This window comes from Anolis sagrei, chromosome 4 (genome assembly GCF_037176765.1).
Source record: "Anolis sagrei isolate rAnoSag1 chromosome 4, rAnoSag1.mat, whole genome shotgun sequence".
Lineage (NCBI taxonomy): Eukaryota > Metazoa > Chordata > Lepidosauria > Squamata > Dactyloidae > Anolis > Anolis sagrei.
In genome coordinates, this window is record NC_090024.1 from 112,692,078 (window position 1) to 112,704,822 (window position 12,745).

Genomic DNA, 12,745 nt, shown 5'->3' on the forward strand with positions numbered 1-12,745 from the left:
ATGAAAATGGGACTGTTTCCTGTGCTGGTCAATGACCGAAATAAATGATTTGGTTTTTGATTTGGGGGTCGGTCTCTCTCCTCCTCCTCCTCCTCCTCCTCCTCCCTGGTACAGCCTCTTGGTGTGGAGGGCCTTGGCCTCGGGCTCCCCTCCTCCTCCGCCGCCTCCTCCGCCTCCTCCTCCGCCTCCTCCTCCGCCTCCTCCTCCTCCGCTGCCTTGGCTCATGGCGGCCTCCTGGGCGGCTCCCCATCCTTCCTCCCTTCCTGGCTGCCTTTCTTGCTCAGGCCCAGGCCTCTCCCTAGTTGGCGCCCGGGCCCCTGGGCTGCTTCCTGCGCTGCTCAGGCCACTCTCCTTCTTCCTGCCCCCACTCCGCCGCCATCATGTCTCTGCCTCCCAGCCCCCCCAAGCCTCACGAAAAACGCCTCTTCTCCCATGAGACAACATTGTCTCATGGAAGAAGAGCCGCTTCTCGCAAGGCCTGGCTAGGAAGAAGGAGAGTGGCCTGAGTAGAAAGGCCTCCTGCACTGTTCAGGCCGCTCTCATTCTTCCTGGCCAGGCCTCGCGAGAAGCGCCTCTTCAGCTGCGAGACAACGCTGCGAGGCCATGGCGGCGGAGTGAGGGCAGAAAGAAGGAGAGCGGCCTGAGCAGCGCGGGAGGCCCTTCTGGAGGTGGCGCAGGAAGCAGCACAGAAGCCCAGGGGCAACCACATGCCAGGTATACAGGACAGGAAAAAGAAACCACCTTGCTGGAATGCGGAATCATCTTAAATGTTGAGTATATCCCCAACTCTCTATTTTGTGTGTAAAAGTTAGGGGGTCGTCTTATAGCCCCAGTCGTCTAGTACCCTGGAATATACGGTACATCATTTTTACCCCGCCCATATCAGCACAAAGGCGACTCAGGGCCTAGAGCAGGGGTCCACAAACTTTTAAAACAGAGGGCCAGGTCACAGTCCCTCAAACTGTTGGAGGGCCGGATTATAATTTGAAAAAAAAAATGAAAGAATTCCTATGCACACTGCACATATCTTATTTGTAGTGCAAAAACACTTAAAAACAATACAATAATTGAAATGAAGAACAATTTCAACAAATATCAAATTATTAGTATTTCAATGGGGAAATGTGGGCCTACTTTTGGCTGATGAGATAGGATTGTTGTTATTGTTGTGTGCTTTCAAGTCGTTTCACACTTAGGTTGACCCAGAGCGAGGGCCGGGTAAATGACCTTGGAGGGCCGCATCCAGCCCCCGGGCCTTAGTTTGAGGACCCCTGACCTAGAGATATAGAATTATTTCTTAATACTATGCATCTAGTGCAGATAACAGAACAATCAGTTCCCATCAGAAAATATTCAGACTATTTTAAGTCTCTCAAGTTTAAGGAAAACAAAGTGGGCAGCAGCTGTTTAGCTAGTGGCAGGAACAAAACTTTGATTGAGGGCCAGGCTAATTCAAGAGAAAATCTGCATCACAATCTTAAACTAATCTGACATACGCAAATGAGAACTTGGAAACAACAATACTCAGGTATGTACGATGAGAAAATTCTATTACATTTATGGAGTCACCATACTTTGATAAGCAACTTGAAATTACACACATGTAGAAACTCCCAGTTTAAGCATTGGACTATAACTGGAAACCATCCCCGATCAGTCATGGAAATCCACCAGGTGACCTTCGATATGTCACATTCATTCAGCCTCAGAGGAAGGATGACGATGAGTCACAGGTCTACATTTCGTCTCAGATGTTATTTCTGTTGTCAGTTAATATGGTCTGGAGTGATCTTAATGTAAGTGGAGGTTATTCCCCTCCTTGGCCCTGTACTGACTTAATAATAATAATAATAATAATAATAATAATAATAATAATAATAATAATTTTAATAAGTTCTGCCATAAACTGGGCGCAGGCAGAACTGGACAATTTGGACAGGAAAACAAGAAAACTCATGACCATTCATAATTCATTACATCCTTGCAGTGATGTTGACCGGCTCTATCTGCCGAAGGGAATAAACCTCTTATCCTTACCTTCATCCTGTCCTTGTCTTGTTTGAAACTTTGGAGCCTAGGCATGCCAGGAACCCAAACCTGCGGTTCAACAGAGCTGGAAACACAATACATAGATGGATGAAAAGTTATGGCAATACCAGGCAGTGTGTAAATGTCATGTGTACTGCTATGTGTAGTCTTGTTGCCCACACTTGTGATGAAGGACACTACAAAGTTGAAGAACTAGCTGTCACTCTGACCAGCTTCTGTGCCTCCCTTTTGCAGTTAGTTTCTTTTGCACCCTCATCGTGATCCATTTGGGAACTATATTAAGATTCCCCTCTGAGGAAGCCTGCCATAGATGCAGGCGAAACGTCAGGAGAAATGCCTCTAGAACATGGCCATATAGCCCGAAAAAACCCACAAGAACTGAGTATATTAAGATCAATGGGGGAACAGAAGTACCCTCGTATATGGCTTCGATAAAGTTAGAGGAAAGTGGTGCTGTGAAGGACACAGAACAAATTAATCTATTTCTCTCCCAAGGTTAACTGCAGATTAAGAACATAAGAACAGCCTTCCTGGATTAGATCAAGGCTCTATCTAATCCAGCATTCTGTCTGCAGCAGTGGCCATCTGAAGCTGACACGCTTTCATGGGTTCTAAAAATGTTCTGACTTCCTGCCTAAACCAGTTATGGGGACCTATTGCTTTTGGTGATTGCTCAGCTGCCTAGATGTTAAGAGCAGCTCTAGATCTATCCCTTTTTCCAGAAGTAAAGCAGGCAAGGCACCCTTTCAGTAGTAGCACTCCACCAGTGCAATTCACTATCTGGCAAGTTTTGTGTGTTGTTCCTATCTTGCCTCCTGCCAGCCTGCCCATCCCAACATAAATGGCTAAATGTCCTTTGTTTGCTTAAAACAGGGGTCCTCAAACTAAGGGCCAGGGGCCAGATACGGCCCTCCAAGATCATTTACCCGGCCCTCGCTCAGGGTCAACCTAAGTCTGAAATGACCGGAATTACTGGGTTGTTGTAGGTTTTTTTTCGGGCTATATGGCCATGTTCTAGAGGCATTCTCTCCTGACGTTTCGCCTGCATCTATGGGAAGCATCCTCAGAGGTAGTGAGGTCTGTTGGAACGAGGAAAATGAGTTTATATATCTGTGGAATGACCATGGTGGGACAAAGAACTCTTGTCTGCTGGAGCTAGGTGAGAATGTTTTAATTTTAAACATTGCTGTTGTAATTTTAGAATTTTTAAATACTGGTAGCCAGATTTTGTTCATTTTCATGGTTTCCTCCTTTCTGTTGAAATTGTCCACAACAGCAAAACAACAGACAGGAAAGAATCAGGGACATCTAATCACCTCTCATCAGGCCCGTAGCCAGGATTTTGTTTCGGGGGGGGGGGGGGGGGAGGCTGAGTGAAAGAGGGTCTACCCTAGCAAACCTTTTGTATCGTTACCCCAATACCCTCATGCATATGGGATATATTGAGTATAGTGATCAGATCATGATATGAATAAACCTAGCAGTTTAAATAATGCACCAGTAAGGCCTTCTTGCGGACCACCATCAGAATTTCGGGGGGGGGGCTGAAGCCCTCAACCCCCCCCCCCCCCAGCTACATGCCTGCCTCTCATCAAAAAATTGCCCCAGGCACGGCTAGGCCATCAAATGCTAATCAAGGTGGTCAGTTAAAACATTCACACCTAGCTCCAACAGACAAGAGTTCTTTGTCCCACTCTGGTCATTCCACAGATACATGAATTCATTTTCCTAGTTCCAACAGACCTCACTACCTCTGAGGATGCATGCCATAGATGCAGGCAAAACGTCAGGAGAGAATGCCTCTAGAACAGTGTTTCTCAACCTGGGAACCCCTGGGGGGGTCGCGAGGGGGTGTCAGAGGGGTCGCCGAAGACCATCACAACACAGTATTTTCTGTTGGTCATGAGGGTCTCTGTGTGGGAAGTTTGGCCCAATTCTACCATTGGTGGGGTTCAGAGTACTCTTTGATTGTAGGTGAACTATAAATCCCAGCAGCTATAACTCCTAAATGTCAAGTCTATTTTCTCAAAATTCTACCAGGGTTGACATGTGGGCATATTGAGTGTTTGTGCCAAGTTTGGTCCAGATCCATCATTGTTTGATTCCACAGTGCTCTCTGGATGTAGGTGAACTACAACTCCCAAACTCCAGGTCAATGTCCACTAAACCTTTCCAGTATTTTCTGTTAGGCATGGGAGCTCTGTGTGCTAAGCTTGGTTCAATTCCATTGTTACTGGAGTTCAGAATGCTTTTTGATTGTAGGTGAACTATAAATCCCAAATGTCAAAATCAATTCCCACCCCCACCCCCCTATGTAAAGAAGCACCATTAAAGCCTTGGCAGACCGTGCAAAAAGAATCTGCGAACCCCACCTCCTCCAAGATGAACTGAACTACCTCAACTGGGCTCTACAGGCCAATGGATACTCCACCTCAGACATCAGAAGAGCTGCAAGACCGAGAATAAGCCACGAGAATAAAGACGAAGATCCACCCAGAGGAAAAGTGTTCTTGCCATACATCAAGGTAACCACTGACCGCATAGGGAAGCTGATGAGGAAACACAACATACAAACAATCTACACACCAACCAAGAAAATCCAACAAATGCTACGTTCAGCAAAGGACAAGAGGGATCCTCTCACTTCTGCAGGAGTCTACCGTGTACCATGCAGCTGTGGACAAGTCTACATAGGGACCACCAAACACAGCATTTCCCAAACGCGAATCAAGGAACATGAAAGGCACTGCAGACTACTTCAACCAGAGAAATCTGCCATAGCAGAGCACCTGATGAACCAGCCTGGACACAGCATTTTATTTGAGAACACAGAAATGCTGGACCACTCCAACAACCACCTTGTCAGACTACACAGAGAAGCCATTGAAATCCACAAGCATGTGGACAATTTCAACAGAAAGGAGGAAACCTGGCCTGTAGCCAGGATTTCATTTCGGGGGGGGGGGGGGCTGAATTTTTTTCGGGGGGTTCGGGGGGGGGGCTGAGTTTCGGGGGGGGGGGGCTGAGTCTGAGTGAAAGAGGGTCTAGCCTAGCAAACCTTTTGTATCATTACCCCAATAACCCCATGCATATGGGATATATTGAGTATGGTGATCAGATCATGATATGAATAAACATAACAGCTTAAATAATGCACCAGTAAGGTCTTTTCATGAACCACCATGAGAATTCCGGGGGGGGGGGGGGGGTTGAAGCCCCTCAAGACCCCCCCCCCCCCTGCCTACATGCCTGGAGGAAACCATGAAAATGAACAAAATCTGTCTACCAGTATTTAAAAAAACCTCTAATATTGCAACAGCACAACAACAGAGAGGAAGCAGGCAGGGACATCTAATCATCTCTCAACAAAAGTTTGCTCCAGGAACAGTCACCCCATTGTATGCTAATCAAGGTGGTCAGTTGAAATCTTCACACCTAGCCCCAGCAGACAAGAGTTCTTTGTCCCACCCTGGTCATTCCACAGATACATGAATTCATTTTCCTAGTTCCAACAGACCTCACTACCTCTGAGGATGCTTGCCATAGATGCAGGCGAAACGTCAGGAGAGAATGCCTCTAGAACATGGCCATATAGTCCAGAAAAACCTACAACAACCCAGTGATTCCGGCCATGAAAGCCTTCGACAACGAAATGCAAAGATACAGAATGGGGGATGCCTGGCTCGAGAGCAGTACATGTGAAAAAGATCTTGGAGTCCTCGTGGACAACAAGTTAAACATGACCCAACAATGTGATGTGGCAGCAAAAAAGGCCAATGGGAGTTTGGCCTGCATCAATAGAGCATAGTGTCTAGATCTAGGGAAATCATGCTACCCCTCTATTCCGCTTTGGTTAGACCACACCTGGAATATTGTGTCCAATTCTGGGCACCACAATTCAAGAGAGATATTGACAAGCTGGAATGTGTCCAGAGGAGGGCGACTAAAATGATAAAAGGTCTGGAGAACAAGCCCTATGAGGAGCGGCTAAAGGAGCTGGGCATGTTTAGCCTGAAGAAGAGAAGGCTGAGAGGGGATATGATAGCCATGTATAAATATGTGAGAGGAAGCCACAGGGAGGAGGGAGCAAGCTTGTTTTCTGCTTCCCTGGAGACTAGGACGCGGAACAATAGCTTCAAACTACAATAAAGGAGATTCCATCTGAACATGAGGAAGAACTTCCTGACTGTGAGCCGTTCAGCAGTGGAACTCTCTGCCCCTGAGTGTGGTGGAGTCTCCTTCTTTGGAAGCTTTTAAGCAGAGGCTGGATGGCCATCTGTCGGGGGTGATTTGAATGCAATATTCCTGCTTCTTGGCAGGGGGTTGGACTGGATGGCCCATGAGGTCTCTTCCAACTCTTTGATTCTATGATTCTATGACAATACATTCCTCAAAATGTGTTGGCCAGTGTCACAGTAACTTGGGGACTGGCTGTAGTTTGGAAAGGGCCTCACCCTTTTCTGGCAATGAGGGCTTCGCCAAACTCCCACAGCGTGGAGCCATGGCAGTTCTGCATGCACTCCACACTGTGGAGAGATACACCCTTGCTGTCTTTGTGAGGGGAACGACAAGCCTATCGATAGATAGGGAGGGTAAAGCTTGGTACCCTAGGCACGCCCTGGAGAAGGAGGGAGCACCGCCCTCCAAACGCCATCCCTCCGCAGAGGCGCCGCCTTTTCTCCCTCCTTCCTTCAGCGCCGCCCCTTCTGGTGGCTCCCTGAGGCAGGCGTTTGGCGAAGCCGCCTTTGACAGCCGCAGCCTGGGAAGGAAAGGGGCGCAGCACGGAGAAGAAGAGGAGCCTCCCTGACAGGACTCTCTGGGAGGAGGCCCCTGCCGCCATTTTGTGCCCCCCCCTCCCTTCGTTCTCTTTTGCAGCGCGAGAAAGGTGAGTCCCGCGTCGCTGTGGGCAGCCTCTGAGGAGCCCTGAGGGAAGGAAGGAGGGAGGGAGGGAGAGGGCTGCTTCTGTGAGGGAAGGAGACACACACACACAGACAGGCCTGGCTGTCCTTTCAGGGGCAGAGGTCTTGGAAGGAGTTGGCCAAAAGGGGCGAGGCCATTGCTTCCCTCTACAACATCCCCTGAGCTGGTCCTGAAGGCCTTCCCAACCTCTTTCTTTCCCCTCTTTGCTGCCTCTCAGGCCCCTTCCACACAGCTGTATAACATCCACCTTGAACTCAGATAGTACAGTTCAAAACAGATCTTGTGGATTATATGTCTTGATATTCTGGGTTATATGGCTGTGTGGAAGGGCCCTCCCTTTGCCTCCTCCTCCTCCCCAATTGCAGGTGCCTACCTCCCTTGTTTCCTCCCTCACAGCCTTGCCTTTCTTCAAGAATGCCTCCTCTTTTTGTGTGTGTTCCTTTGTTGTTGCTGCTGCTGCATTGACAGAATTGGCTCTCCTGAATTGGTCCAACAGAATAAGGCCTCTTCCACACAGCTGTATAAAATCCACCTTGAACTACATTATAGGACAGTACCCTTCCCGACAGGCCCTATATCCCAGGATCTGATCCCAGGTTTTCTGGTTATCCCAGATAATCTGGCAGTGCTGCATCAATAGGTGTATAGTGTCTAGATCCAGGGAAGTCATGCTACCCCTCTATTCTGCCTTGGTTAGACCACACCTGGAATATTGTGTCCAATTCTGGGCACCACAATTGAAGAGAGATATTGACAAGCTGGAATGTGTCCAGAGGAGGGCGACTAAAATGAGAGAACAAGCCCTATGAGGAGTGGCTTGAAGAGCTGGGCATGTTTAGCCTGAAAAAGAGAAGGCTGAGTGGAGACATGATTGTTGTTGTTGTTCATTCGTTCAGTCGTCTCCGACTCTTCGTGACCTCATGGACCAGCCCACGCCAGAGCTCCCTGTCGGCTGTCACCACCCCCAGCTTCTTCAATGTCAAGCCAGTCACTTCAAGATGCCATCCATCCATCTTGCCCTTGGTCAGCCCCTCTTCCTTTTACCTTCCACTTTCCCCAGCATAATTGTCTTCTCTGGGGAAAGTAGAAGGTAAAAGGAGACATGATAGCCATGTATAAACATGTGAGAGGAAGTCATAGGGAGGAGGGAGCAAGCTTGTTTTCTGCTGCCCTGGAGACCAGGACGTGGAACAAGAAAGGAGATTCCATCTGAACATTAGGAAGAACTTCCTGACTGTGAGAGCTGTTCAGCAGTGGAACTCTCTACCTTGGAGTGTGGTAGAGGATCCTTCTTTGGAAAATTTTAAACAGAGGCTGGATGACCATCTTTCGGGGGTGCTTTGAATGCAGTTTTCCTGCTTCTTGGCAGGGGGTTGGACTGGATAGCCCACGAGGTCTCTTCCAACTCTATGATTCTATGATTCTAGGACCCATCCAGACAGACCCTATATCCCAGGATCTGATCCCAGACTTTGTGTTTTAAACTGGATTATATAAGTACGCACTGGGATAAACAGAAAACCTAGGATCAGATCCTGGAATATAGGGCCTGTCTGGAAGGGTCCTCAAATAACCGAGTCCAAAGCTGATATTGTGGATTATCTGCCTTGATCTTCTGGGTTATATGGCTGTGTGGAAGGGCCCTATGCTGCATTTTGCAGGTTTTAACAGGTAAGGGAAGTCTGCCCCAAAGAAAAGGCTGCAATGTCATTCATTGTATAGGAAAAAAAATAGGAGGTCTGCTTTTGCTTCCTGCCTGCTGGCCAGGTTTTCTTTCTTTCAGAAGAAGCTTCACAGCTCCCGGGCCGGGGGTCATTTCTTACACACATGCAAAGAAAGACTCATTCTGTTCAGCCACATAACCCAGAATATCAAGGCAGATAACTCACGATATCTGCTTTGAACTGTGTTATCTGAGTCCACACTGCCATATAATCCAATTCAACGTGGTTTTTATGCAGCTGCATGGAAGAGGCCGAAGAAGCTTACTGAGTAAGATTAAAGTAGTTATTCCCATACGATTTCGACATGGGATTACTGAAGAGCTCTCCATCCCCTTTCGGAGAGTCGCGGTCCTTTGTTTGCATGGCTGAGCCGCAGTGAAAGAAGAGTAGACGTTTGCGCGTGTTTCCATGCAGGTATTTACCGGCTGTTCAGTTACCAAATGAATAAACAAACGGTGACAGTCTTGGATACCGTCTGTAGAAAAGAAGGATAACATATCGGGCTGCAGGAGATGTTGCAGTGACTATACAATAGTGCGAGGCAATGATGGGATACTCTGTTCTTTGTTCATTCCAGATAGTTGATCGTCTTATTCACAGCTTTAATAGACTCACTAAAACAATGGCAATTTAATAAGTTAATACTTATTATGTAAGTTATTTTCATTCCAAGGATTTCTCCTTGTTGAAACTAGCTGCTGAGTGTAAGCCTTGGTGTGAAGGATGCTAGGAACATAAGGGGTCCCTATGGTGTTCTGGAGTAATGTGTCAGTGGCTTGTTCAGTCCTGAATAGCAGTATATTACAGAGGCTAAATATACCAAAAATGGAAGTGCTGAATATGGAACTTGTTTAATGTGTAGATAATAAGCTTTGGTTATTCCCTCTTCAGTGCATCTCAGGGCCCTTCCACACAGCCATATAACCAAAATATCAAGGCAGATAATAATAATAATAATAATTTATTTATATACCGCTCCATCTCCCCGAGGGGGACTCAGAGCAGTTCCCAGGTAACATCACAAAACATACAAAGTAAAAATAACATAACCATAAGATTAACAAAACAAAATATAAGTATAAAAATTGTTGCCATAACACACGTATATTAAAAGTAATCCTGCCTGTTCAAGGCAATTAAAAAATGTAAAAGGCCGGGCTAAGATTTGTGCAAGCCCAAAAATTCTAGGGACCCCAGGAATTAAGTGCAATGCTATGGCAGGCAACGATAATATTAGGTATGGCTCTGTGGCTGTTCATTCCGGGGCCAATTAGAGGAAGTGATCTGGGTAATTGGTAGGAAGAATAGGCCGTATTCGACAATGTGTAAGACTAAGTTAGAACTGGTCATTTTCAAAGGCTTGTTGAAACCACCAGGTCTTCAAACTCTTACAAAAGGAGGGGAGGGATGGGGCCTGTCTTATTTCCCTTGGAAGGGCATTCCAGAGGTGGGGGGCCACCACTGAGAAGGCCCTCTCTCTTGTCCCCACCAACCGTGCTTGAGACGGTAGTGGGACCAAGAGGAGGGCCTCCCCGGAAGATCTTAGAGCTCGTGCCAGTTCATAGAAGGAGATGCGATTGCGGAGATAGGTGGGGGCCACAATATCTGCTTTGAACTGGATTATCTGAGTCCACACTGCTATATAATCCAGTTCAATGTGTAGAAGGGGCCTCAATGAATTGCTGTATTGAATAATAACACCCCACAATCATGCCTGCTGTGCTGTTTTTGTCTTCTTAGGTGATGTAGACAAAAATTGTTGGTCAGTGAGTTATAACAGAAACAGGTGAAATCCTTATGGAAGCAATGTGAACACACCTTTTAAACATTTGGACAGCACAGATTGTCTTTCCATGGGGATACAAAGAGTGCCAAATTTCCCTGCTTCTGTAGGGGACCTTCACTCCTATTGGTAGCAAATGGTTCCTGAACTTACTTGTTTTCCAAGATTTCTAGGTGTGTGTTGTTATGTATTTATTTATTTATTTTAGGCATTTATACCCCGTCCTTCTGGACCTCCGAGGAGGGACTCAGAATGGCTTCCAAACAGGCAACAATTCAATGTCCTCCACAAAAGCAAATTAAAAATCCTAAAGACTTTGGAGTACATTCTGGGTTAGTCAGGCCTCACTGCATTCAGTTCTGGGAATCACATTTTTAAAAGGATAGAAACAAGTTAGATCAGATTCAGAGAAAGCCGATAGGGATGGTAAGAGGTATGGAGAACGAAACATATGAGGAAACGTTAAGAGCATTGGTCATGTTCAGTGTGGTGAAGAAAAGGCTAAGGAGTGACACGATTGCACTCTTTGAAATACAATATCCAAATATCCAGATAGTACAGGTGTAATGGTTTTAAGTTACAGGAGAGTTCAGTTGAACATTAGAAAGAACCTTTTGAGAGTAAGAGTAATTTGGCATGGAGGTGTTTCCTTCTCTAGATGCCTTCAAAAACAGACTAGACAGCTCCATGCTAGGAATTCTCTACCTGGAGTTCATGTGTGGCCCTTCCAACTCTGTGATTCTGTGAATTACTTGAAATGAGGAAGAAACCGAGACTTGGTTGTGCTAATGTGAGCTTTTGTCCTTGCTGCTAAGCTGTGAAGATAAAAAGAAACACTATTGTTATACTGAGTACCTGAAAGCTGCCATGCTAAATCTGTCCAGGAATTATGACTATTCCTCCTACATATGAAAGTGAAGGCTGGGTCCTAAATACTCCAGCCCAGGGTTCCTCAAACTAAGGCCCGGGGGCCGGATACAGCCCTCCAAGGTAATTTACCCGGCCCTCGCTCAGGGTCAACCTAAGTCTGAAATGACTTGAAAGCACACAACAGCAGGCCAACACTTCCCATTGAAATACTAATCAGTTTATATTTGTTAAAAATGTTCTGCATTTTAATTATTCTATTGTTTTAAGTGTTTTTGCACTACAAATAAGATATGTACAGTGTGCATAGGAATTCATTCATGTCTTTTTCAAATTATAATCTGGCCCTCCAACAGTTCGAGGGACTGTTACCTGGCCCTCTGTTTAAAAAGTTTGAGGACCCCTGCTCCAACCCATAGAGAAGGAAGATAAACCTTCTATAACTAAGATAACAGGATGATTTAAAAGATATTGAATGGCTTGATTTCTGCAGCCTTTCTCCTTTCTGTAATCATACTGTATTTTTAAGATAAAGTTGGAACTATCCAAATGCTGTTGCTCCTGAATGGGGTTGGAAAAAGAATTTGATTTAGGGCCAGCATAAAGAGTACAATAATTTGTAATCTGCTATCCCCAAAAAGGAGATTGTGATCACTAAGGGTTGGAATGCCTCTTCCTACTGTCCAATCTAGTTGAGTTCATAGAGCATGAGGAAGTTAGTAGTACTTGAAAAGGTAATATTTAACATTCTTAAGATGGAGGAGGAGAAGGAACAGGGACACTTCGTCTGCTTAATCATAACCAGTATTGCACTGTATGTGGAAACGACCTGTTTCAGCAAATAAGTTATATGCTCCCTATAAATGACCATAGTCAGCATTCTGGCCAACAGCATTTTGGACGTGCTGAAGTTCCTAAAATGTTTCCAAAGGCTGTTCCATGTAGAATCTGTAAAAGTAGTTGAAATGGAATATAATGAGAAAAGTAGGCCTGGAAACCATGCCCTATGAGAAGTGGCTTAGGAAGTTGGGTATGTTTAGCCTAAGGAAGAGAAGTTTAAGAGGTGACACAATGGCCATTTTAAAATCTTTGAAGTTGTCTTATTGAAGATGGAGTTGGCTTGTTTTCTGCCGCTCCAGTGACAGTGCACAGAAAAGTGGATTCAACCTAGAGGAAAAGAGATTCCATCTAAGCATAGGACGAATTTCCTTATTCTGATAGCCCGTTGATAGTGATATATGCTGCCTCTGAGTGTGGTGGAATTTCCTTCTTTGGAGGTTTTTAAACAGAAGCTGAATGGCCACCTGTCAGGACTGCTTTTATTGTATATTATTTCATGGTAGAATGGGGTTGGACTTCATGGACCTTGCTGTCTCTTCCAACTCTGTAATTCTCTATGTCA

The 12,745-nt window shown here is 45.8% G+C and overlaps 1 protein-coding gene across 2 annotated transcripts in view; it reads left to right on the forward strand.

Annotated features, from left to right (window-relative positions):
• The first annotated feature begins 6,711 nt into the window (after nt 1-6,711).
• Nucleotides 6,712-12,745, forward strand: part of WDR47 (WD repeat domain 47) — a 70,769-nt gene continuing 64,735 nt past the window's right edge. Inside the window, exon 1 of one of the 2 annotated variants that reach the window (XM_060774581.2) lies at nt 6,712-6,934. Coding sequence is in view for 1 of the 2 variants with exons in the window: in XM_060774580.2 (XP_060630563.2) it covers nt 9,102-9,107 (6 nt within the window). In the remaining variant the exon portion in view is untranslated. Of the gene's footprint in view, nt 6,935-9,085; nt 9,108-12,745 lie in introns of those variants that run through there. The other variant, XM_060774580.2, reaches the window with a different exon arrangement.